Below are 24,256 nucleotides of genomic sequence, written 5' to 3'. Positions count from 1 at the left end.
ATGGAGGGGGATCGGTCACTGGTGGGTGTCACCGTGCGAGGGGCAGCCCCGCCGCTGAGCCCCGGGGCGGGGGGTGGTCGCGGCGGGCGGGGCGGGGCGGGGCGGCGGGGTTATGTAAGGCGGCGATTACCGGGGACCGGGCCCGGGGCGCGGTCGGGCGGCGCCGCGATGGGAGCGACGAGCAGCGGCCCCGGCCCGACCCCGGCTCCGGTGCGGCCCCCCCAGGTGCGTGCGGCGGCATCAGCCCCGGGGATCCCCCCCGGGCATCTCCCGCCCCGGGATCCCCTCGCTGACGCTGTCCCCGGTTCCGCAGGGCCGCGCCGTGGGGTCGTGGGTGCGGGCGCTGTTGAGCCGAGCAGGGTCGGTGCCGGTACCGGTGCCGGTACCGGGGCTCGCCTTGGCCCCGCGGGGCCCCGCCGAGGAGCCGCCGCTGCCCGGGTGGCCGCTGCCGCAGCTCGTCTCGTTGTTCCTGCCGGAGTTCCCCGTCCGCCCCTCCGCCCGCCAGCAGCAGCTCAAGGTGCCGTCCGGAGCCCCCACCCTCCGAACGGGGTCCCGCTGCATCCGAACGGGATCCCCGATCGTCCTCCCCCGGGCGCGTCCTGCCCGTGCATCCCGCCCCGGCAGTCCCGGGCGCCCTAACGGGTCCCCTCGCACCCTGTACCGGTATCCCTGCTCGTCCCTACCGGGCTTCCTGCACGTCTCTACCGGGGTCCCCCAGCGCCCTGAGCACCCTCCCGTGCCGTCCGTGCATCCCGTGCCGCCATCCCGGCATCGCCGGCTGCCTTACCGAGCTCCCCTCGCACGCTCTGCCGGGTCCCTGCGCATCCTACCGGCGTCCCCGGCCGTTCCGCCGGCTCCCCTTCCATCCCCGCCGCCGCCGGGTGCCCGTGTCGGGTCTCGGTGTGTTCTACCGGGGTTCCTCCGCACCCCACCGGAGCGTGGCATCCCACCGAGGTCCCGCGTGTACCCGCAGGGATCCTGTCCTCTGTCAAAATCCACCGCTGCCACCTTGGGGTCCCCGCGTCCCTGTGCCCCATACTGGGTCCCCATAGAATCCTGCTGCAGTCTCTGTCGGGTCCTCCAAGTCCCCATGTGTCCCCAGCGTCGGCTCTGGGTGCTCTGTGCCCCTCACCTTACCCCACGCAGGACCCCAGCCTGAGCCCCCCAAATCCATCTCCATGGCGTGCTCAGCCCGTTCCTCCCCTCAGATCCTGGGATTCGTGGCCAAAGGCTCCTTCGGGACCATCCTCAAAGTGCTGGACTGTGGGAGGGAGAAGGTCTGCGCCGTGAAGGTGGGTGCTGCCCCTGGGGCCCCTGGGTGCTCCCACCTGCCCTTGTCCCCCCCCTTGACAGTGCCTCGCCCCCCAGGTTGTGCCCAAAGTGGAGGTGCTGCGCCGTGACACCCTCAAACAGTGCAAAGAAGAAGTCAGCATCCAGGTGAGGAGGGGCCCAGGAGGGACCCCTGCCCGTGAAGGGGTTCAGGGTGGCCTTGGGGACCCCAGGAGGCCGTGGGAGTTGCGGGTGGAAGATGGCAGGAGCGGGGTCTCCTGCCCCGGGGGCCGCTCACTCTCTGCGCTTTTGTGTCCCCAGAGACAGGTCAGGCACCCGTTCGTGCACGGGCTGGGGGACAGCTGGCAGGGCCAGCGCCACCTCTTCATCAGTGAGTGACCATCTGCCCGCGGGCCCCCCCTGCCCGCGCACGTGTCCCTGCCGCCCGCACACGTGTCCCCGCACTGCGCGCTCCCCCCGGATTGTCCCCGCACTGCGCGCTCCCCCCGCCACGGCCCCGGGGCCAGCCGGGCGCTCCAGCTGCCGGCTCCGACCCCGCACCCACTGCCGGCCTGCGGGAGGGGACACGGATGGGGACAAGCCACGGCGGGGCAGGGACCAGTGTGGGGGTGAACAGAGCACCCCAGTGCTGGTGCCTGCCCGGTCCTGATGGCTGTGTCACCTCAGTGCCTGCGGTTTGTGTGCTCCCAGTGCCTGTGTGACCCCCAAGGACCGCTTGGTCACTTCGGTACCTCATGTGGTCCCAGGTGCTTGTGTGTTCCCAGTGCCCACAGGGCTCTGGTGCTGATGTCACTTGTACGCTCCCCTGCCACCTTACTCATCCCTATGTCACCTCAGTATGTCACCCGGTGCCCATATTGCCCTGCTGCTTGTGCCACCTTGCTGCCGGTGTGCTCCAGGTGCTTGTGCCACCTTGCTGCCTTTATAACCCCAGCACTTCCACCACCTCTGTGCACGGCTGCAGTGACCCCTCTGCAGCCTTGTGCCCGTGCCAGCCCAGTGTCTGACCCCTCTGCACCCCTGTGCCACCCCAGTGTCCCTCATGCCAGTAAGGCCTGTCACCTGTCCCCGCAGTGTGCACCTACTGCAGCACCGGGGACCTGCACTGCGCTGTGGCGCACAGCTGGCTGCCTGGCCGAGGCCACCGTCCGCCTGTTTGCCGCCGAGCTGGTGCTGGTGCTGGGTGAGTGACCCCCCACGCTGGGGACAGCCACCAGGGTCCCCAGAGGCAGAGACCTGCAGGCAGGGTCAGCCACCCCCAGGGTGGCAGTGGGAGCTGTGCTGGGGGGGGACACACGGCACTGATGGCTCTGTCTTGTCCCCAGTGTACCTCCATGACCTGGGCATCATGCACAGAGATGTCAAGGTGGGTGGTAGTGGGGCTGGGGGCTGGAGGATGGGGTGGGGGGGGTCTCTGAACCCCCAGCATGGAGAGGCCACCTCAGTGCCTGTCTCATTTCAGATGGAGAACATCCTCCTGGATGAGAGAGGTAAGAACCTGGTGGCACTGCCTTGGGGACACCCCATCCGTGGGTCACCCTGTCAATGGGGACACCCCATCCTTGGGGACACCCTGTCAATGGGGACATGCCACCTGGGACACCCTGTCAATGGGGACACCCTCCCTACGGGTTCCCACGTGCTGTCTGGCCCCACAGGGCACCTCAAGCTCACTGATTTCGGCCTCTCCCGGTACCTGCAGTGGGGTGAGCGAGCCCACACAATCTGTGGCACCCTGCAGTACATGGGTAAGGGGGGCTGTTCTGGGAGGCTGTGCTGGGGGGCACAGACCCCCAGGTGCTCACCCACTCTCCCCACAGCCCCAGAGGTGCTGAGCGGGGGGCCCTACAGCCATGCAGCTGACTGGTGGTCCTTGGGAGTCCTGCTCTTTGCCCTGGCCAGTGGGAAGGTAAGGACGACAGGGTGGGGGGACAGGGACACCTCAGGGAGACCCTGAATTCACTCTGTGCTCCCCCAGTTCCCTGTGGCTCCAGCGGGGGACCATGTGGCCATGCTGGAACGTGTCAAACAGAGCAGCTACGAGAGCCCACCTGAGTTCAGTCCCGAGCTGGCCCGGCTGCTCGCCGAGGTAACCCTCCTGCCCGGATTTTGGGGTCCCTACTGGGCTCTGGGCTGGATGGGGAGATTTCCATTCTCACTGTCCTCTCTCTGCCCGCAGCTGCTGTGCCACAACCCCCTGTACCGCCTGCGCTACCTCCACCACTTTCAGGGCCACCCCTTCTTCCGCGGGGTGGCCTTCGACGCTGACCTGCTGCAGAAGGACCCGGTGGTGGTGGCAGTGGCCCCGCGACCCCCCGAGCAACCCCCACCCGACCCCTGCCACTTTCGCCGACTTTGATTACGACCTCACCGCCCCCCCGGACCGGCCCTGGCCTGGCTGAGCCACCACGGCTGGGACCCTCGGCATCGCTCAGGGACATCCCCCACCCCGGCAGCGGGTCGGACCCTGCTGGGCCGGGTCCCCCAAGGGGTCACCCGGGTACCCCCCGATCTCATCCCCGGGTACCTCAGCTCTGTACCTCTCCCCGCGGGAGCAATAAACCCGAGAGCCGCGGGCACTGCTGCGGTGCTGCCCTGACTCGTGGTGGGCAAAGCGGGACCACCGGGGCGGGGGCGCGGGGCTGGACCCCCTCCCTGGGGGCGGGGCTGGGGCAGGTCTGGGGGGCAGTGTGGGGTGGTTTTCCCGGGGCAGGCGATGCGGGAGGAGCTGAGTCCGCCTGTCCATGCGTCTGTCCCTACCGGCGCTGGGCGGTGCGGCAGGGGCGTGGCCAATGAGTGAAGCCACGCCCGTAAACCTGCCCATCACCGGCTGTGGCGCCGCCCCAACGGTCGCTCCGCGGGGTGACGCGCGCGCGGCCCAGCCAATCAGAGCCGCGCGTGGTTTTCAAACGGGCGGCGCGCGGGCCGGGACCGGGAACCAGGGCCGAGACCGAGAACCAGGACCGCGACCAGCCCCAAAACCTCAACCCGGCGGGCCCGGACCGGGAACCAGGGCTGAGACCAGCCCCATCCCGGCGGGGCTGAGGTGGAGAGCTACCGCAGCCGTAGTCGAGACCAGGAGCGGGGCCGGGAGCATTGCCGGGCCATGCGGCGCGCCAAGACCCCCGCCGTGAGTGCGGGCCGCGGTGGGGTTGGGTTTGGATGTTCCGGTGTCCCGGGGAGGGTCCCCGAGGGGCGGCGGGTCCGGTGCGGTGCAGCGCTCCCGGTATCTGTGTGTGTGTGGTGGGGGGGAGCTGCCGGTGCTGCCGCCGGTGACCCCCCCGGTTCCCCGCCAGGCGCAGAAGCGGCCCCGGCGCGCCCCGCTGCAGGAGCTGCAGCTGCAGTCGGGCGCCGACCGGACCAGCCTGACCCCCCTGCTCCGCCGGCTGCGGCTCAAGGTCGGTGTGCGGGATAACGAACGGGACGGGCCGGGTAACGGGGACTGCGGTGTACCGGAACCGCGAGTGTTGGGCGGGCAGATGGTGCTGGCGCAATGGGAGGACAGGTGTATTTCCTGCATGGGGGAAATGGGAAGACTGGGGCAAATGGCTGCGAGTGCAGGGGGAAAGGGCAGGACTGCCCTGACCCCCTTTTCCCCACAAAATGTCCTATAGGACTGTGCCACCCCGGTGTCCTGTGCCCGGGGCCCCCGCAGCAGCATCACCACGGTGCCTTGCACCCCAGGACCCCCGCGAAGTGCCACCATGGGCCCCCCCAGCAGCACCACCCCAGTGCCTTGCACCCTGGAGCCCCCCAGCAGCACCACTTTGGAGTCCCCCAGGACCTCCACCTGTGACTTCGGGACTCCCATCCTTAAGCCTGGTGCCTCTGAGGCCCCCAGCAATGCCACCCTTATTCCTGGTGCTTTGGAGAACTCCGGCAGCACCAGCCCAGAGGCCCCTGGCTGTCCTGTCCCAGTGTCCAGCACGCCAGACCTCCCTGACAACGTCATGTCAGCCCCTCTGTGCAGTCCAGTCCTGGGACCCAGCACCCCGGAGCCTCCCAGCAGCACTGTGCCAGCCTCTGTGAGCAGCTCCATCCCTGTTCCCAGCACGCCGGAGCCCCCCAGCAGCACTCTGCCAGCCTCTGTGAGCAGCTCCATCCCTGTTCCCAGCACCCCAGAGCCCCCCAGCCGCACCATTCCAGTCTCTGTATGCAGTTCCATCACCCCAGAGCCCAGCACCCCAGAGCCCTCTAGCAGCACCATTCCAGTCTCTGTGTGCAGTTCCATCCCTCTTCCCAGCACCCCAGAGCCTTCCAGCAGCTCCATTCCAGCCTCTGTGAGCAGTTCCATCCCTGTTCCCAGCACCCCAGAGTCCTCCAGCAGCACCGTGCCAGTCTCCCTGTGCAGCTCCATCCCAGTGTCCAGCATCTCAGAGCCCCCTAGCAGCACCATTCCAGTCTGCCAGTGCAGCTCCATCCCGGTGCCTGGCACCCCAGAGCCCTCCAGCAGCACTGTGCCAGTCTCCCTGTGCAGTTCCATCCCAGTGCCCAGCACCCCAGAGCGCTCCAGCAGCACAATTCCAGTTCCCCTGTGCAGCTCCATCCTAGGATCCAGCACCCCAGAGTGCCCTGGCAACACTGTGCCAGTCTCCCCGTGCAGCTCCATCCCAGTGGCCAGCATCTTGGAGTCCCCTGGCAGCACCATGTGCAGCCTTGTCCTGGGGCCCTGCACTCTGGAATCCCCTGGCAGCACCACCCCAGGGCTCCCCAACGTTATTAGCTCAGTGTCTTGCAACCCAAACTCTCCAGGCAGCTCTGCTCTACCCCCATGCAGCTCTGGGTCCCCTGGCAATGCCAGCACAGCCTCCTGCACCCCAGGGCCCCCTGGCACCAGCTCCACTCCGCAGAACACTCCCTTCCGCAGGTGGCGAGCAGCACCTCCAGACTTTTCCTGCAGCTCTGTGGCCTCTGAGGCCCCAACTGCAAATGGGAGTGCTGATCATCTGCATTGCCAAGGCACCCCTGAGGGAGCTGAGTTCCCCACCCCTGTCCCCCCAGAAGAGAGCCCACCTGGCCTCTCTCCCATCGAGGCAAGTGGGTTGGAGCCTGCTGGGTCAGAAGCCACTGTCACCCCTGTCACCTCGCCTGAATCAACCCTGGGTGCTGTGTCCTGGATGTTACCACTGGTGTGGCTGGAGAAGACCCTCAACACCTCGTTCCTGGTGGAATCCCTGCGGCACAGCCTGCCCCTCCGCAAGCTACAGCAGGATGCCAGCAGCAGTGTCACCCCTGTGCCCACCGCAGTCGCCAGCACCAGCACAACCCCCGTGCCAACTGTGATCACTGGCACCAGCACGACCCCTGTGCCCACCATGGTCACTGGCACCAGCATAACTCCTGTGTCCACTGTGGTTGCTGGCATTGGCACAACCCCCGTGCCAACTGTGATCACTGGCACCAGCACGACCCCTGTGTCCACTGTGGTTGCTGGTATTGGCACGACCCCCGTGCCAACTGTGATCACTGGCACCAGCACGACCCCTGTGTCCACTGTGGTTGCTGGTATTGGCACGACCCCTGTGCCCACTGCAGTCGCTGGCACCAGCCTAACCCCTGTGTCCACTGTGGTCGCTAGCACCAGCATGACCCCTGTGCCCACTGTGGTGGCTGGGACCAGCATGACTCCTGTGCCCACTGTGGTGGCTGGCACCAGCATGACCCCTGTGCCCACTGTGGTCGCTGGCACCAGCATGACCCCTGTGCCCACTGTGGTCGCTGGCACCAGCACAACGCCAGTGCCCACCACAGCCATTGGAACCAGTATGACCCCAGTGCCCTCTGTGGCTATGGGCACCAGCATGACCCCGGTGCTCTCCATGGCCACTGGCACCTTCATGACCCCTCGGGACATGTGGGAGAGGAGCATGAACACATCCAGGGGAAGCCTCCCCTGTGCCAAGGACAGTGCTGCGGAAACAGACTCCCTGCTCTGGCAGTAAGTATGAGGACATGCCCCCCCTGGCTGTGGCACCTGTGGGTGCTGTCCTTGCCCTAAGCCCCTCTCTTTGTCCCCAGCTGTCCCCGGGAGCAGCTGAAGACCCTGCCACGGGCAGAGCTTGAGGGGAGGCTGGAGAGCACCCTCATCATCATCGAGGCCCTCTCGCTGCAGCTGCGTGACTGGCAGGAGAGCCAGCGGCCACGGCCTGGCATGGGGCCGGCCAGACAGAGGGACGCGTTCACACAGACGGACACCACCCACCCCGAAGGGGTAAGAGTCCTCTCTGAGGTGATGCCACCCTGTCCCCTGCAGCCTTGGTGCTGTGACAGTATCCTTGAGCCACTGGCAAGCAGTGACCCTGTCTGGGTTGGTGGAGTGGAAGTAAAGCGCAGCTGCTGCATCACGCGCCCGGTGCTGCATTATCACGCCCGGATCAACCTGCTGAGTCTGCTGGACTCGAACCCTCGTGGGGGAAACATCCCTGGTGCACGTGGCAGGAGGAGGGGAGGTGTCATGGCTGGCCAGCTCTTGCTGGCCCCAGGGTGGAGCAGGGACTGGTGTGAAGTGCCCTCTGCTCTGGTGGAAGCCCTTGGGAGGAGGAGATCTACTGGCAGCCCTGCCTCGAGCTGTGGAGGAAAGCAGAGGCTGTGCAGTGGCAGCGGGGAGTGGAGTGGGATCTGCAGCTGGAGCTGGGCGTCTGGTGGCTGTCACTGGCCATGAGTGTGCCAGATCTCAGCCACGCAGGGCACACGTATCCCCCCCGGCGCTGCCTGTGCCAGCTGCCATAAGACCAGTGTCCTTGTCCCTTCTCCAGAGCACCTGGAGCAGCCAGAGCCTCCTGTTCCAGGGCCTCGCGGATGCCGCTTTTCGGAGCTTGCAGGATGAGCAGGGAGCCCTGGTGGAGGAGGTGAGCTTCCACACATCCCTCTGCTTCCCCTTTCCCCTGGGTTCTGGGAGACCTGTTGGCACTCACAGCAGCTGTATCTGGTGCATCATGGTGCTGTCACCTCCCACAGCGGGAGCAGGAGAGGACCGTTGTGTCCCAGTACCAGGCTATGCTCGAGAGTGCTCCTAGTAAGGTGCAGAGCTGCCTGGAAGAGCGGGATGCCATCAGGCAGCGAGTGGATGAAGCCCTACGAGCCAAGGATCAGGTGAGGGGGCAGCTGTTGTGGGATGGAGGCAGTCTTAGCTGTCCTCATGCCTTTGGTGAGGCATCCTGCATCTCTACCCATTTCTGGGGATGAGAATCTCCCTGGCATCCCAGAGGAAGAAAATCCCAATGTGGAAGGCAAGAAGTGCTGTGTGATGGAGCCCTCTGGATGTATTTTTGGCATGGGCTGTGCCCCCCTGGGAGCAGGAGTCCTAGGCTGGTGCAGGGATGGCTCCTGGGAGTTTGCCCTTGTGTGACAGCATGGCTGGAGCAGCATCCTCTCCTCTGCAGGGATATCTCTTCCTGGAGGCTTTCTGTGCCCATGCCAGTGCCCAGATCAGTGCCCGTGACCAGAGCCTGGCCTCCCAGCAAGAGCTGAGCATGCTGCTGGCCCAAGCCATCAACCTGCAGGTACTGAGTGTGGTGCCATCCCCAGGACCCCACGCTGGATCAGGGCTGGAAGTGCATTGCCACATCCTGAGCTTGGGTGATGCTCTGTGATGGGCTTGGGGGCACCAGAGGTTTTCTGGTGCTGCTGCTGGGAAGCTGCTGCAGATTTGGCCTCAGGGCTGGTACTTGCCTTCCTTCATGGCCATTAAATGTGGCTTTTCTACCACGGTAGTGCTGACTCATTCCTCCTACCCTACAGGCATCCCTGTCTGCCGAGGCGCAGTCTTTCCGAGAATTCTTAGATGTCACCTTTGAAAATCTGAAGAAGGAAAGGAGAGCCCTGGATGAGGAGGTGAGGGGTGTCCAGTGGGGGCTCAGCCCCTCGCTGCCCTGCCAGTGCTCTGTGCCCTGGGTGCCATGACCTGTCCCTGGTCACACAGCAGGACAGTGCCACAGCAGTGCCACACTGAGCTCTGCCTGGTGCTGTCTCCCTTCCCAGCGGGAGCAGATGAGGGCCCTGGTGTCCCAGTCCCATGCCCTGTTGGAGTGTGTGCCTGGCAAGCTGCAGAGCTGCCTGGAGGAGCTGGCTGCCACACGGGAACAAGCAGAGGAAGCTCTTCAAGCCAAGGAGGAGGTACAGGGGTGCCTCCTCTCAGTGCTGTGAGGTGTCTGAGGCACGGGGTGATTTGGGGCACCCCTTGGAGTGAGAACACCCCATGGGGAGGGGAGCACCCCAGAGTGAGCACTGTGTCTCCACAGGCATCCTGCCAGCTGGAGAAGACCTTGGTGACCCTGCAGGACACAGAGGCTCAGCTGGAGCAGCTGACAGTGGCCAACTCACGCCTGGGCAAAGGTAGGGGTGGGAGACGTTGGGGCTGGAGCTGTCCCATCCCCACTGCCCCTGTCCCTCCTGGCTGACAGCTCTGTCCCTTGCAGACCTGAGCTCTGTGATGATAAATCTGGCCAGCATGGAGCAGGAGCGGGATGCGCTGCAGCAGGAGAACGAGAAGCAGTGGGAGGAGATGGCCCAGTGGGTTTGAGCCCTGATGTCTTGAGCCCCATCCCACCTCTGGCCCCCAAAACACAGCACCCCCTGATCCCATCCCATCCTATCCCCTCAGGCTGGCTCAGGAGAGGAACTCCCTGAAGCAGGAGTGCCAGGAGCTGTGCCAGGAGCTGGGGGAGGCCACCGAGTGCCGGGAGGTAGGAGCTGCCTGACCTTGCCTGCGCCATCACGCGCTGCCGGCCCCCATCACGGCCTCTCCTCTCCAGGAAGGCTGGCAGATGGCCAGGAGCAGGATTAGCCCTCCTACGGAGGGGGATGAGCTCGTCAGGGCGGTTGACATCCCGCACGTAGCGCAGCTTTTCATCCTGCCCGGCAGGGATTCCCAGGGAGGGGGCTGGGCAGCTCTTGGAGATAATTTTCTTGGAGATAAATTTCCCCTGCAGGCATGGAGCTGTCCCTCAGTCTTTCCTATGTCCCCAGTAAACTGGTTTGTAGGGTTTAGGCTGCTGGGATAAAGCTGCCCCTGATTAGAAACAGCACCCTGAGGCATGGGAGGGTCTGTGCTGGGGGTCTCAATGAGCCCCCTCTGGTCTCTGCTTGGCTGCTCACGGCTGTGTCCCCCCCACCCTCTTACAGTTCCTGGATCAGGAGAACCAAATGTGCCGCACGCAGCTGCTGGAGGTGGAGGCCAGGCTGAACTCCACGCTGGCCACGCTGCAGGAGCGCGTCCTGCAGCACAAGGAGCTGATGGAGTCCCACCAACGCCTGCGGTACTGCCCCACTCACCAGCTCCACTCAAACCCCTCTATTTCTGGGAAATCAAGCCCTTCCTGGGGTGTCAGAGGGGACATTTTGACCATGGTCACTGCTGCTCCAGTTAAGTGTGGTGGTCCAGGTGGGTGGGAGAGGCTGTGGGGAAGGTCAGCAGATCCCATCTTGAGGGAAACTGCCTAAGTCTGTGGGATTTGCACCATTGCTGGTTCATGGTGAGAGGCAGGCATGTCCCCATCCCACATCGAGGAAGGGAAATGCTGCTCCTGCTGAGGCTGGTGCCATCCCACAGGGAAGAGCAGGCTGCCCTCAGCAAGGAGCTGGACAGCACCAAGGCCGAGCTCCTCAGCTTGCAGACAAAGAGGAACAAAGTTTCTTGGTGCTCCACGGACATTATGGAGAGCAAGATGAGGTTGCAGGAGCTCGCTGACTGCCTCAAAGCTGCTCTGGAAGAGCAGGTAGGAGCCCTGTGCTGGGGACAAGCATGACAGGATGGCCCAGGGGAGGTCACACATTCGTGGCTCTCCATGGCATGGCTTCGAGACCATGTGCTTGCTGGGATAGTCACAAGCTGCACTCTGGTGCTGTACTCTCCTTTCCCTCTGAAGGATGATGATGATGATGCTCCATCGAGAAGCAAAGTCTGGACCCCAGGTCCCCGGACCCCAGGCTGGCAGACCCCACGCCGTGCCTGGACCCCGGCCTTCCGCACCCCGGCCTTCCACACCCCGGCGTGCCACACCCCACACCGCGCCGGCAGCTCCTTCGTGGGCAGCGTCCTGAAAGCTGTGGCAGGGAAAGGTGAGCTGGCACCCCTTCTCTGGGTTTTGGGGAGTCCCAGGATGGGGATTGCTCCCTCCCGTGCTGGGGGATGCGTAGGGCTGGGCACAGCCGCTGTTCTCTCCTCTCACAGATGCCAATGAAACCAGCAGAAGTGGGAGTACAGTTGCCAAGGACAAAGTTGCATCTGTGTCAAAGGCAATAGGTATTGGGGCTGTCACCCTGTCTGGGACCCTGCTCTGAAGCTGCAGGGCTGCTGTGCAGAGGCACGCCTTCCTTTGTGTGCCCTGGGGCTGATGTTCCCTCTGTGTTGCTCATGAGGCTCTTTCCTGCCTGCAGATCCTGAGGACACTCTGCTGGAGAGCGTGAAGGAGCTGAGAGCTGTGGTCTCCAACCTTGCCATGCTGAGCTCCCGCATCCAGGAACTGGAGCAGAGCGAGTTCAGGGCACTGCAGACAGAGATGTGAGTTTAGCATGGGCTCGTGTCAAGGGTTGAGCAGGGGCATCGCTGTCCTGGGCATGGCCTTTCCTGCAGGCAGCATGCCTGGGTCTGCCTCTTGCCCTAGCCCTGGACTAGACCTCTGTCATGGCTTGATGGGCTTTTTCCAGCTGGCTGGGCTGGACCAGGTGTCTTCTCTCACCATGGGCCCAGGGGCATGCCCAGGAGGGGTTTGGTACCTGGTGCTGTGCTTGGCTGCGGTCCCCACCCTCTCACCACCACTGTCCTCTCCCAGCTCTGACCTGCATCTCCGCCTGGAGACAGTGACAGCTGAGAGCCAGGAGAAGGTGGATGCCCAGGCTGCCACCATTGCCAAGCTGAACAAGGCACTGAGGACCAAGCTTGAGGTAAGCCAGAAGTGGGCCAGTGCTCACCCCAGGGCAGAGCCGAACTGGGACGGGCGCTGATCTAGGACATGGAGAAATCTGGTGATGCCCCATGGGTGCTCCTGGCTTGTCTGACCTCCTCAAACATGAGAAAACCCACTCTGGGTGCTGGGGGTGGCCAGGGCTGGACACTGCCTGACCCCGCTTCTTCCTCCCTGTCAGAATGAGAAGGAGCTGCAAGATGTGGTGAAACAGCAGGAAGAGAAGATGTTGCAACTCATCGACAAGAGTGGGGAAGTCATGGTGTGTGATGGGGGCATGGGTGGGCAGTACCCTGGGGGGATGCTGGGCACAGGACCCCTCCCAGCATCTCTTTTTCCCCTGTAGAGGCTGAAGGCAGAAGTCTCCGAGCTGAAGCGCTTGCTCCAGCGTGCAGAAACAGAGGCCAAGGTGCTGTGGGAGGAGATGAGGGGCAAGGAGCACCAGGTGGACACTGCCTATGTCCAGGAGCGGGTCATGCTGCGGCGGGAGGTGAGGCTGGGGAGCTGCAGGGCTGAGGGCTCCTCATGTCACCCCACCGTGGACAAGGAGACCTCTGCAAACCTTGCTCCTCCTACCCTGTCCCCCACTTCAGAGCTTTCCCCCACAGGGATCTTCAGCAGGGCTTGCTCCTTTTGCAGGTGGATAAACTGCGGCTGCTGCTCGTGGAAAAGGAGGATGAGAACATACGGCTCACTGACAAGTACCTGGAGCAGGTATGGGGAGCCTCAAGGGGCTGTCCTGGCTCCATTCATTCTAGGATCAGAATGGTTTGGGTTGGAAGGGACCATAAAGGTCACCTAGTTCCAACCCTCCTGACCTGGGCAGGGGTCCCCTCTCCCTTTTGGGCTGGTCCCTGCCCAAGTTTGGTGCAGAGTCCTGATGGGCATCTCCCACCACCACAGGTCCGAGGGCTGGAGATGAAGTTCCATCATACCCAGAAAGTGCTGAGAACTCACGAGGAGAGGCAGGAGAAGATAAAAGAGGTGAGATTTACAGTTTATTTCTCACCCTTGCTGTGACTGCAACAACACCAACCCAAACACTATTGCTGCTGCTGTCCCCAGGTCCTGTCGGCTCTCCCTGACGTGGCTCTGGGTTGCCAGGAGCTCCAGAGCCTGCTGCGCTACCTGGGCCTGAAGCCAGCCAGCAAGGAAGCTGCTGAACCACTATAGCCTGTAGCCTGAAACCTTTCCTGTTGTTAATGTTGTAATTATTTATTGAATAAAGTTGTGTTGGCTTTTACCGTGCCTGCTGTGTGCATTCAGGAAGCTCCTGGTGCTGTGGGTGGGGACAACTTGTCCAGCCTGTGCCGGTTGCTCCTGTTCTGTCACGGGGCTGTGGGCACAGCTCCCTGCCACCCCAGGGCCTCTCCTTCTTGGCGGGGGACACGTCCTCCCTCTCTGCCAGTGTTTGCTCTCAATAAGGGACCGCGTTCCCCAGGCTCCCACCCTGCGGCCCCGGCAGCAGCCAGAGTGCCCGGGCTGAGCCAGCTTCCCTCCCCTGCTCCCTGCTCCTCCTCCTGCCCTAGATTCCCTCCCTGCCCTGCTCTGCAGGGGCTTGTCTGGACCCTGCACCCCATCCTGGGGCTGCGGGCACGAGCCTGTTGCATGGGACTTGTTCCAGAGGTTGGATTCCTCTCGTTATCACAAGGATGGTTCCAGAGGTTGGATCCTGCACCCTCATCACGGGGCTGTGGGCACACGCCTGTTGCACGAGGATGTTTCCCCCTCCCAGCCTGGCTCCAGCACGCAGCATCCCATGGCTCAGCTAGTGCTGGGAGCTCTGCCAGCTCCTGCTCCCAACCCCCCTTGGTTGCTGCTGCTGCATGGAAGGGGGGGCTCCCTCAGGGGCTCCCCAGCTCCCAGCACAGCTCCAAACTCACCTCCCTTCTTCCCTGCGGGGGCAGATCCTGCGGGATACCCCTCCCGGTGTTCCTGACCCCAAGGATGCTCCCCACCACCACGGGGACCACGCAGCACCCGTCCCTCCCCTGCGATGGCCCAAAATAGCAGCACTCCAACAAGTGCTCTGGTTTTTAATGGCCTCTTTCTCCTGCCCAAGGGGGATGGAAATCACCTTCCTCTGCCCTCTGCCACAGCCCTGCCGCTCCGTGTGGGGCGGGTGCCGTGACACGTGGGGCGCTGGCACCGATTTATCTACCGGGAAATGTTTGGGGCTGTGCCTGCATGTCCTGGGTGCGTGGGTGGCTCGTGGGGAACCAGTGACCTCTGCTCCCTTGCCCTGCCTTCCTCCCTGCCCTGTGACCCCGCGGGGTCGGGTACAGCCTCCCGAGGTGCTGTAATGGGGGGCAATGGGGGGCCCTGGGTGTGGGATGCAGGGAGATGTGCTCCCTTCCCTGGATTAGGGCCACGCAGGGTGCCTGAGCCTCCTTTTACGGCGGGATTCAGCACAGCGGGGCCCTGGCAGCTGTCCCTGTGGGCCGAGTGGGGACACTGGTATTGTCCCTGTGCTGGCTGCGGGTGGTTTTTTAGGGGGGTTGGTCTCCTGTGAGTGTCCCCACCCTGTCCTGGAGGGTCTGAGGCTCAGTGCTGCTGATTCCTGGGCACAGAGGTGGCCTAGATGGGGTATCCTGCACAGTAACAGTGACCCCAGCCAGGGGGTGGCACAAGGGGGTCCCGGGCCCAGGGGTGATGAAGGGAAAGTCTGTTTTTAGATAATAGTGAAATAGGGGGCACAGCCTGGGGCTGGCATGGAGGGGTCGCTGTCCTTAGTTGGCAGTAGCAATAGGGGGGCACTGCAGGGTCCCCATCAGCAGCAGGGGGGTGGCAGAGGTCCCTGCCCATAACCAAGCAGGGGTGGTGGGACAGAGGGGTCTCTGGCAGCTGGAGATGGCACAGTGGAGTGCCTGCGTGGCATGAGGGGGCCTTCCCATGACAAGGGGTGACTCAGCTGTGTCCCTGTGCGGTGGCAGGGGGGGCACAGACGGGTCCCCATCACCAGGCAAGGCGTTGCAAGGGGGTGATACAGTGGGGTCCCCAGCCTGGGATTGTCACCAGGAGCGTGGGGGTTGTCGCCGGCGGGGGGGCACGACCCCGGTGAGGGGGGGGGGCCGTAGCCGGCGGGGGGAGCGGGCGGTGGCGGGGGCGGGCCGGGGCGGGGCATGGGGCCGGTCCTGCCCGGTGCCGCCCCGCCGGTCACGTAGCTCTGCGGCACCGCAGCCACATTTACCGCGGGGCCAGAGCGCGCAGCCCGCAGTCCGTACTCGTCGCCGCCGCTCGACACGGTACGGGGGAGCCGCGGGTCGGGGAGAGCCGAGGGGCCGGGAGGAGCTGCTGCGGGAACAGCCGGGGGATCCCGCCGGCGGGAGGCGGCAGCCCCGCCGAGCCTCCCGGGTGTTTCCGTGCGGCATCCCGGGGGTCGGTCCGCGCTGGGGGGCTCCAGGGCAGAGAGACCCCCGGGCATGGGGGTATTTAGGGTTTGGGGAGACCCAGGATACTCGTCCTGCGCTGGCGGAGCTCGAGTTCCTACGGTGCCGGCCGGGAGATGGGCGCCCCGGCTCCTGGGGGCATCACCGGCCCCGCGACGGCGCCAACCCTGGGGAATCCCCATCCTTGGAGTACCCCAAACTTTGGGTACCTCCATCCCCGGGCTGTGCCGCCCTGGGGCGGCTCCGTCCCCCATTCCCGGGCTATTTCCGTCCCCCCGGTATCCCTATCCCCGTGTTATCGTCATCGCCCGCGTAACCTCCCCGCGGGTTATTCCCGACGATGGAGTGAGTATCTCCGTCTCCGGAGTACCCCAAAGTCCGGGTAACTCCAGATTCAGGTAGAGCCTCCCTGGGGTTTCTCTTTCCTCTTTTCCCGGAGTATTTCCGCCCCCCCGGCACCCCCATCCCCGGCTGTTTCCGTTCCTCGCGGGGTATTCCCATCCCCAGGGTACCCCCATCCCGGTCCCCTCGTGTCCTGCGTGGGTCCCCGCGGAGCTGCGCTCCCTCAAGATGGCTGGGCTGGGGGCGGGCTGGCAGGCAGCAAAATGGCTGGGAGCTGCCCGGCATCCTCCACGATCCCTGCCACGAGGCTTATACAACGTGCCCTGGCCGGTGGGGTCGGGCTGGCAGCCCCGTGCGGGTCCCGGCTCCCCGGGGAAGGGGCTGTGTGTGGTTTCGGGGTGTCGCCGCGCTGGTGCGTGACTCAGTCCCCGTCCGCTCGCAGCCACCGCCACCATGACGCACCAACACCCCGCGCTGACGGCCGAGCAGAAGAAGGAGCTGTCGGACATCGCGCAGCGTATCGTGGCCCCGGGGAAGGGCATCCTGGCAGCCGATGAGTCCGTAGGTCAGTTTGGGGGGGGGGGGAAATCTGTCCCGCCACCCCTTTTCCTCTTGCCGGATGGAGGCTGACGAGGGTGCTGGGTGCCTGCAGGGAGCATGGCCAAGCGCCTCAACCAGATTGGGGTGGAAAACACGGAGGAGAACCGCCGGCTGTACCGCCAGATCCTCTTCAGCGCCGACAGCCGGGTGAAGAAATGCATCGGGGGCGTCATCTTCTTCCACGAGACCATGTACCAGAAGGCTGATGATGGCACTCCCTTCGTCCAGATGATCAAGGACAAGGGCATCGTTGTGGGCATCAAGGTGTGGGGGGTGTCCTGGTGGGTTTGTGGGGTGCTGAGGCTGTTTGTGGGGTGCTGGTGAGGCTCAGCACTACCTTCCTCTCATTCCACAGGTGGACAAGGGTGTTGTGCCTCTGGCTGGGACCGACGGCGAGACCACCACGCAGGGTAAGTGTTGCAGGGGCTGTGGGGTGTGGAGCCAGGGGGTTTGGGGCTGGAGGGTTTGTGGCTGTGGGGCTGACGTGCTGCCCCCCCAGGTCTGGATGGGCTGTGGGAGCGCTGTGCCCAGTACAAGAAGGACGGGGCAGACTTTGCCAAGTGGCGCTGCGTGCTGAAGATCAGCGAGCACACTCCCTCTGCTCTTGCCATCATGGAGAACGCCAACGTCCTGGCCCGCTATGCCAGCATCTGCCAGCAGGTACATGCCTGCTGCCATCCCCCCACAGGGTGGGCAGTGATGGGCAGGATGGTATTGACTTGTGTGGGCAGGTATTGCCCCACGGGGGTGGGCACGCATCTGTGAGGCTCAGCAATGCGCCTGTGCAGTGCTGATGATCCCTGGGGATCATCCCCAGTGGCTGCACATAACCCCTGTTGGGTAACACCTCACGTGGGTGGACATGGGGCATTGCCCCGTGGCACGGGCATCACCCAGAGGGTCAGGTGTCAATCCATGGGGCCAGGTGTTGCTACGTGCACCTCACAAACCTGGACATTACCCCATAGGGCCCAGAACTGACCCTCCCAGCTTGGCTGTCCCTCCATGGGGCTGGGCATCACCGCCAAGGGGGGGCCTTGAGCCTCGAGGCTGAGAATTGCTCTGCAGGTCTGAGCATTGTCCCACGTAGCCATGGGGCTGAAGGGTGCCCAGGGACATCACTGTGATGGCATCTGCTGTTGTGCTGTTTGCAGAACGGCATCGTGCCCATCGTGGAGCCGGAGATCCTGCCTGATGGTGACCACGATCTCAAGCGGTGCCAGTACGTGACGGAGAAGGTGAGTGGTGGGGTGGCAGCAGGGCGGGCACTGTGCTGTGCCGTGCCATGCCAGGGAGACTGCACGCTGCCTGTCCTCCCCAGGTGCTGGCAGCTGTCTACAAGGCACTGAGTGACCACCACATCTACCTGGAGGGGACCCTGCTGAAGCCCAACATGGTGACCCCTGGGCACTCCTGCCCCACCAAGTACAGCCCCGAGGAGATCGCCATGGCCACTGTCACTGCCCTGCGCCGCACCGTGCCCCCAGCTGTGCCAGGTACCAGCCCTGGCATGTGGCAGAGACCAGGAGAGCGATCCCCTGTGTCCCCTCCCGTGCCTTAACCCTGCTCTCTGCAGGTGTCACCTTCTGTCTGGGGGTCAGAGTGAGGAGGAGGCTTCCATCAACCTCAATGCCATCAACACGTGCCCGCTGGTGCGGCCATGGGCCCTCACCTTCTCCTACGGGCGGGCGCTGCAGGCGTCGGCGCTCAGCGCCTGGCGTGGGCAGAAGGACAACGCTGAAGCTGCCACCGAGGAGTTTGTCAAGCGTGCAGAGGTGATGGGGGTGGCCCTCTTGCGAGGGCAGTGCCAAGGGCTGGGGAGGTGGGGACACTGTGTGCCCATGGGAGGAGGGGTGGCTGAGGATTATGTCACACAGGCTGAGATGAAACACCAAGGGCTGTGCCCCGTAGGATGCCAAGAACCCCACGGAACGGACACGGTTCTGTCTCTGTGAGGGGACACTGAGAGCTGTGTTCCCAGAGGGGAATGAGGGGTGCCATGGGCCACATCCCCAGGCTCTGCTCCCCAGGTGTCCCCATGAGCTGGGGGACCCTGAACCATGGTCCCCATGGAAGGGACACAGTTCTGTCTCTATGGGGAACAGTGAGAGCTGTGTTCCCATAGGGGAATGATGGGTGCCTATGGCCACATCCTGGGCTTTGCTCCCCAGGTGTCCCCATGAGCTAGGGGACCCTGAAGGCTGTGTCTCCAGTGACTTGGGGACCTCGAGTGACACCCCAAGCGTGACCACTGACCTTTCCTTCCTCTGCAGGTGAACGGGCTGGCAGCACTGGGCAAGTACGAGGGCAGCGGGGACAACTCGGGGGCCGCCGGGCAGTCCCTCTACGTGGCCAACCACGCCTACTGAGTCCCGGCCGGGCACCCCACCGGCCCCGGCCCCCGCCCCGGCCCCTCCCCGCCACCGCTCACACCCCGCTTCCACCCCAGCCACCCAGGGGAGCCGCCACGCGGGGAGGGGAAGGGGAGAGCGCCCCGCGGGATGTCCGCAGATGGAATGGGGGGTCCGGCTCAGCCGGGCTCTGGGGGGAGCCACCCGGGTGCCCCTTTGGCCGGGGGCTCCGGCCGGGCCGTGAGTGGAGGAGGGCAGGCCGCGTGGGGGGCAGGAGGGGAGGCCTGGGGGTGCCCCTGCCCTGCCGTAGCTTTGCAGTCCTGGTCGCTGCCGCCCTTGGGGCGCCTGTGTTGTGTTCGCCGTGTGCACCCCGTGTACCAAATAGCCTAACAACGAATAAATGGTAGAGACAGCGCTGTGCCGCCTCCTTCCTCGCCGCTGGGGCACCCGGGAGCTCTTGTCCCTCCCGCTCCGGGCATCACCGGCAGAGTGTTGTTCTCACTTACGCAATGAGCTGTGCTGGGTCTCAGCCCGTTCACACACGTCGTGAGGCTCTGTGAGCTTGGCGCGGGGTGAGTGGGCTCCGCCTAAAGGCGATGGGGCGGGTGAGGAGCTCCTGTCCCCTCTCTCCGTGTCCCCCGCCCGGTCCCGGTACTCGGCGCTGCTCCGGTGCCCAGCGGAGGCCACGCCACATGTCCCTCCGCGGCACTCGTAGAGGGCAAAGCTCACCGCCTCACGGCCGATACGTGCTCTGATTGGTTCCGCTCCCCGCCCGTCTGTGCCGCCGCGCGGCGCACGCCGCGCCCATTGGGAGCTTTAGGTATTCTGAGCTCTGATTGGCTGGGCTGGCACAGGCCAGGCCCCCGGCTGGGCCAGGAAGTGAAGATGGTGGCGGTGGCGGCGGCGATGGCGGCGGATGAGGCAGGTACTGGCGGCCGCGGATGCTCGATGCTTGTTCGCTGTCTCCCGGCTCCCCGACCCCGCTCCCCGAGGAGCCGGGCTGGTGCTGAGCGCTGTCCCTGCAGAGCGGGCGCGGGGCCGTCGCGCCGCCTTGTCCTTCGCGACCATCGCCGTGGTGCTGGGACTGCCGCTGTGGTGGAAAACGACCGAAACCTACCGGGCTGCCCTGCCCTACGCGGACATCGATGGGCTCAGCCAGCAGCCGGTGAGCGCCGGGCGGGCCTGGGGGCGGCGGCTCTAGAGGCTCGGGAGCCCGGGCTGACGCTGGCCCTGTGCAGGTTCAGCTGGTGGTGCCCATGGCCGTGGTCTTCGCCCCGGGATCGGTGCCCGGGGACCTGCCGAGGCCGCTGCCCTTCAGGGACGTGCAGGAGATGGAGATTTCCGTGAACCGTGAGAGACTCCCTTGTCTGTCCCTGTTCCGTCTGCTCCTCACGGATGGTCTCGTCCTTTCGTGGGGGTCCTAGCCTGCCCGTGGCTTCACTCCCCGGCAGCCCGGAGCTCCCGGGACCCCGAGCCCCATTCACCAGCATCACCCTGCCCTGAGCCGGCAGTGCAGGAGCAGGGGTGGGACAATGAGGTCCCAGGATGCTGCAGGGAAGGAACCAGCCCCCATCCTGGGGATGGGGCTGATGGAGCCCTCGGAGGGTGGGATGTGTCTGGCTGGTGTGGGGCTGTCTCACGAGCAGTGTAGTGCTACATCCCATAATGGCTCGTCCCACTGGCACGCAAAGGACCTCGTGCTGTGTGTCCCCCTGGGGTTGTCCTTTGTCCCTATGAGCACCAGGCTCCTGTGGGGGGCCTGGGATCAGCAGGTTCACTCAGGTTTTCTGCCCCACAGTGAGAACCAGCGTCACGTCCCGCTATGAGATGCGCTATCGCAGCACCACAGCTCAGGAGGAGGCAGCACTGGCTGCAGCGACTGCACAAGGTACTGGAGCAGGAATTGCTGGGGAGCTCCTTTTCCTGAGGCTGGCACAGCAGAGAAAACACTTTGCTTTGTGTCAGAGCGAGACAGGGATTGGAGTGAAATTCCCAACCCTGCCAGTGCTTCCATCTTCCCCAGAGGCTGACGCTGCTCTGTACCCGCTGCAGGACACCACCTTGGGCTCTCTGACCATGTACGTGGTCCCTGAAACCTCCTCTCTCCTGCCTCAGGTAGGGAGCAGCACCCTGTGTGTGACTGTGTTCACAGGGGTCTCAGGTTGAGGGAACAGACGAGGATCTGACTCCATGTTTCAGAAGGCTTGATTTATTATTTTATGATATATATGACATTAAAACTATGCTAAAAGAATAGAAGAAAGGATTTCCTCAGAAGACTAGCTAAGAATAGAATAAGAAAGAATGATAACAAAGGCTCGTGGCTTGGACTCTCTGTCCGAGCTAGCTGACTGTGACTGGCCACTAAGTAGAAACAACCAACATGGACCAATCACAGATGCACCTGTTGCATTCCACAGCAGCAGATAACCGTTGGTTACATTCTGTTCCCGAGGCCTCTCGGCTTCTCAGGAGGAAAAATCCTAAGGAAAGGATTTTTCATAAAAGATATCTGTGACACCTTGTGGTGCCAGCCTTTGCATACTTCACCCCTGGGAGGTGGCACATGTCACAGGTGGCACCGTGCTGCTCTCAGGGCTCTGCTCGCATCCCCAGGGCATCAGTGTCTACGTTGGGAAGCACCGCAGCGCCCTGGTGAGGGCTGGGGGTGGCCTGGCTGCCCTGCAGGCCCGGCTGAGGGAGGTGACACAGCTGATGTCCTTCACGGCCACCTCCATCGCCGCCGCCCTCTCGGACCGCGTGCCCGACGGGCAGCTGGGCCCCGACGCACGGCGCAACCTGAAATCCAGCCTGGGTATGGATCCATCCCTGCTCCCTGGGCTGGGAAACCCTCTGCTCCTGGGGAAGGTGTTCTCAGGCCTCAGGAAACCCTCTGCTCCTGGGGAAGGTGTTCCTAGGCCTCAGGAAACCCTCTGCTCCTGGGGAAGGTGTTCCTAGGCCTCAGGAAACCCTCTGCTCCTGGGGAAGATGCCATTCCTGCTCTACTTGTGGCATCCCTGGATGGCTTCTGGGCTAACAGACCCCTTTGCTTGTAGCAGTTCTGGGCCAAGGCTGAGCTGTGATTGCTCTGTTGGTGTCACCCCACACTGGGGTGGCCCAGGGAGGAGGGGACAGGCCCTGCTGCTCTTGGGAGCTCTGTCACAGCCTCGGTGGCTCACAGGCTGCGGGTCCTTGCAGGATATGAGATCACCTTCAGCCTGCTGAACCCTGACCCCAAGTCCCACTCTGTGGACTGGGACATTGAGGGGGCTGTGAACCGCTTTGTGAAGCCCGTCCTGGACAAACTGAGCTTGGTGGCCAACTTTTCTGTGGATTCACAGGTGAGGGCTGGGGGGGATGGTGAGGAAAGCCCAGCCCTGACCTCCCTGGGGTGCACTTCTCTGCCAGCACCATGTCCCTTGTGTGCCTGCAGATCCTGTACTACGCTGTCCTAGGAGTGACACCACGCTATGACAAGGAGTCCTCCAGCTTCCTCCTGAGTGCTCACAGCCTCCCACACGTCATCAACCCCGTGGAGGCCCGGCTGGGTGAGCACTGTGCTCTTGGCTCACTGGGATCTGTCTCATGGCTCCTTTTCCCCCAGCCCATGTGAGAGCTGCTTGAGTAGCTGTGAAGGAGGAGCTGGGCTGTGGGCTGCTCTTGCTGTCCCTGCCAGCCACAAGAGTTCTGTGACTCTGTCCCACTGCAGGCTCCAGTGCTGCCTCACTCTACCCTGTGCTGAACTTCCTGCTCTATGTGCCAGAGCGCTCCCACTCCCCTCTGTACATCCAGGACAAGATGGAGCCCCAGTGAGCACCAACGCCTTCCACAGCCCTCGCTGGGGTGGCATCATGGTATGGGAACCACAGGGGTGCTGGCAGTGCTGGGACAAGGTGGTGGCTCCCCGTTCCCAGCTGCTGGCCCTGAGGCCCTGGCTATGTCTCATTAGCATGCATTCCCACAGGTTTACAATGTGGAAGCCCCTGCTTCCCCTCAAACCTCCCTCCCTCTGCATGTGGATGTGGACATGGCACGAGTGATGGAGGTTTTCCTGGCCCAGCTCCGGTGAGGATGTGCTCTTCCCTCCCCAGGCCTCTGTGGAGATCAGTGGGGTCAGAACAGGCTGTACCCAAACAGCTTGTTCACTCCTCCCTCTGTGGGCTCTGAGGGTGGCTCTTTGTGGCCTTCAAGGTGCTGGCTACTGGCCATTAGTGCTCTATGGCCAGGGATGCTGGCACATCTCCCATTTCCTCAGATAGGAGGCTTGGCTTATGCCACACATCCAGGAGACAGTGAGGCAGGATTGGGACTAAACACAGCAGGGAAGAAGAGCAGGGAGCTCAGCATGGGAATGAAGCCCTTCTGATGTGGGCTGAGACCATCCCTTCTACTCCCAGGTTACTCTTTGGGCTGTCTCGGGAAGAGGTGCCCCCTGAGTTCCTGCTGGAAAGCCCAGGGAATGAGGGGCTGACTGACTGGGAGCTGGACCACCTGCTGTGGGCCCACACCGTGGAGAACATCGCCACCGTGTCCACCACGCTGACCTCGCTGGCCCAGCTCCTGGACAAGATTGGCAACATTGTCATCAAGGATGATGTTGCCTCTGAGGTAGGGCTGGGGAGCAGAGGGGGCTGAGTGTCCCTGTTGCCCTCCCTGGCCAGGGACTGACCCTTGGTGTTGTTCCCACACAGGTGTACCGGGCAGTGGCCTCTGTGCAGAGCGCTGTGACCGAGCTGTCCCTGGGCCACCTGCTCGCAGCTTTCCAGGCCAGCAAGGAGGCTGTCACCTGCTCAGAGAGGGCCTTCTTTGACCCATCTCTCCTCCATCTCCTCTACTTCCCTGACGACCAGAAATTTGCCATCTACATCCCGCTCTTCCTGCCCATGGCTGTCCCAATTCTCCTGTCCCTGGCCAAGATTGTCCGGGAGACCAGGCTGCGTAAGAAGGAGCCCACCAAGATGGACTGAACGATGGTGCCCTGCCTTGGGGCTGTCCCCACCCCGTGGGGTGGTGTTGTCACAGACTCATGGCCCAGAAAGGCACCCCAGGGTCCAGGCCTGGCTGCTTGGCTTGGGTGTGCCAGGGCCAGGATGCAGGATTGGCAAGAGAGGCTGTTTTGGGAAGTGGGAAGGGGTCTCAATTTGGGTGCTGAGCCCTCCACAGAGGTGCTGCAGCGCCCACAGAGGCTGAGAGGGGAGGGAGGGTGCTGCCTTTGTGCACCCCCAGCCTGGTGCTGTATTCAGAAGAAGCTGCTGTGTAAATAAAGAACCCCCTGTTCTTTGGGGGGTGCTGATGTGGGGCTGTGTGAACCTCCTTTAGCCTTCTGGGGGGTACCTATTGCCCTGCCTTCCCCTGGTCCCGCTTCCTGTCCCCATTCCAT

At 63.8% G+C, this 24,256-nt stretch overlaps 4 protein-coding genes across 4 annotated transcripts; all 4 read left to right on the top strand.

Moving 5' to 3' along the window:
• The first annotated feature begins 127 nt into the window (after window positions 1-127).
• RSKR (ribosomal protein S6 kinase related) lies at window positions 128-3,869 on the top strand. The gene is given in 14 exon segments (XM_036395037.2): window positions 128-225; window positions 314-517; window positions 1,209-1,292; window positions 1,369-1,437; window positions 1,591-1,660; window positions 2,365-2,396; window positions 2,398-2,473; window positions 2,616-2,656; window positions 2,753-2,780; window positions 2,949-3,038; window positions 3,111-3,199; window positions 3,269-3,379; window positions 3,470-3,625; window positions 3,627-3,869. Coding segments are annotated over 14 exon segments (1,173 nt in total). The 5' UTR covers window positions 128-168; the 3' UTR covers window positions 3,693-3,869.
• A 3,032-nt stretch (window positions 3,870-6,901) lies between these two features.
• On the top strand, window positions 6,902-13,437 carry SPAG5 (sperm associated antigen 5). Its single transcript, XM_036395251.2, has 21 exons — window positions 6,902-7,228; window positions 7,309-7,501; window positions 8,046-8,138; window positions 8,248-8,382; window positions 8,673-8,792; window positions 9,031-9,123; window positions 9,271-9,405; window positions 9,531-9,624; window positions 9,708-9,801; window positions 9,893-9,974; window positions 10,414-10,547; window positions 10,841-11,006; window positions 11,157-11,349; window positions 11,462-11,533; window positions 11,668-11,791; window positions 12,063-12,174; window positions 12,376-12,456; window positions 12,541-12,684; window positions 12,834-12,908; window positions 13,098-13,178; window positions 13,260-13,437. The coding sequence occupies exons 1-21, from the start codon at window positions 6,912-6,914 to the stop codon at window positions 13,365-13,367; spliced, it is 2,646 nt and encodes an 881-aa protein (XP_036251144.1). The 5' UTR covers window positions 6,902-6,911; the 3' UTR covers window positions 13,368-13,437.
• A 1,869-nt stretch (window positions 13,438-15,306) lies between these two features.
• On the top strand, window positions 15,307-19,289 carry ALDOC (aldolase, fructose-bisphosphate C). Its single transcript, XM_036395077.2, has 9 exons — window positions 15,307-15,439; window positions 16,368-16,490; window positions 16,578-16,789; window positions 16,881-16,935; window positions 17,025-17,185; window positions 17,680-17,763; window positions 17,847-18,037; window positions 18,102-18,300; window positions 18,799-19,289. Exons 2-9 carry the CDS (start codon window positions 16,379-16,381, stop codon window positions 18,892-18,894), a joined length of 1,110 nt encoding a protein of 369 aa, XP_036250970.1. The 5' UTR covers window positions 15,307-15,439; window positions 16,368-16,378; the 3' UTR covers window positions 18,895-19,289.
• Window positions 19,290-19,720: 431 nt separating this feature from the next.
• PIGS (phosphatidylinositol glycan anchor biosynthesis class S) lies at window positions 19,721-24,174 on the top strand. Its single transcript, XM_036395073.1, is given in 13 exon segments — window positions 19,721-19,801; window positions 19,902-20,041; window positions 20,115-20,226; window positions 20,675-20,764; window positions 20,900-20,991; window positions 21,493-21,691; window positions 22,075-22,217; window positions 22,310-22,424; window positions 22,586-22,669; window positions 22,672-22,730; window positions 22,841-22,941; window positions 23,274-23,484; window positions 23,568-24,174. Coding segments are annotated over 13 exon segments (1,662 nt in total). The 5' UTR covers window positions 19,721-19,761; the 3' UTR covers window positions 23,844-24,174.
• The last annotated feature ends 82 nt before the right edge of the window (window positions 24,175-24,256 follow it).

Source organism: Molothrus ater, chromosome 21 (genome assembly GCF_012460135.2).
Source record: "Molothrus ater isolate BHLD 08-10-18 breed brown headed cowbird chromosome 21, BPBGC_Mater_1.1, whole genome shotgun sequence".
NCBI classification, from domain to species: domain Eukaryota; kingdom Metazoa; phylum Chordata; class Aves; order Passeriformes; family Icteridae; genus Molothrus; species Molothrus ater.
Note: the sequence above shows the minus strand (reverse complement) of the source record. Positions and strands in the feature narration are given on the sequence as shown.

Bases quoted from the DNA above. Each gene is read 5' to 3' on its own strand.
- SPAG5 (XM_036395251.2), top strand. From the start codon at position 6,912: ATGACTCCTGTGCCCACTGTGGTGGCTGGCACCAGCATGACCCCTGTG. The intron at 8,383-8,672 runs GTGAGGGGGCAG...TCTCCTCTGCAG, and splicing joins CCCTACGAGCCAAGGATCAG to GGATATCTCTTCCTGGAGGC. The intron at 12,457-12,540 runs GTGTGTGATGGG...TTTCCCCTGTAG, and splicing joins ACAAGAGTGGGGAAGTCATG to AGGCTGAAGGCAGAAGTCTC.
- ALDOC (XM_036395077.2), top strand. From the start codon at position 16,379: ATGACGCACCAACACCCCGCGCTGACGGCCGAGCAGAAGAAGGAGCTG. The intron at 16,491-16,577 runs GTCAGTTTGGGG...GGGTGCCTGCAG, and splicing joins GGCAGCCGATGAGTCCGTAG to GGAGCATGGCCAAGCGCCTC. The intron at 17,186-17,679 runs GTACATGCCTGC...TGCTGTTTGCAG, and splicing joins ATGCCAGCATCTGCCAGCAG to AACGGCATCGTGCCCATCGT.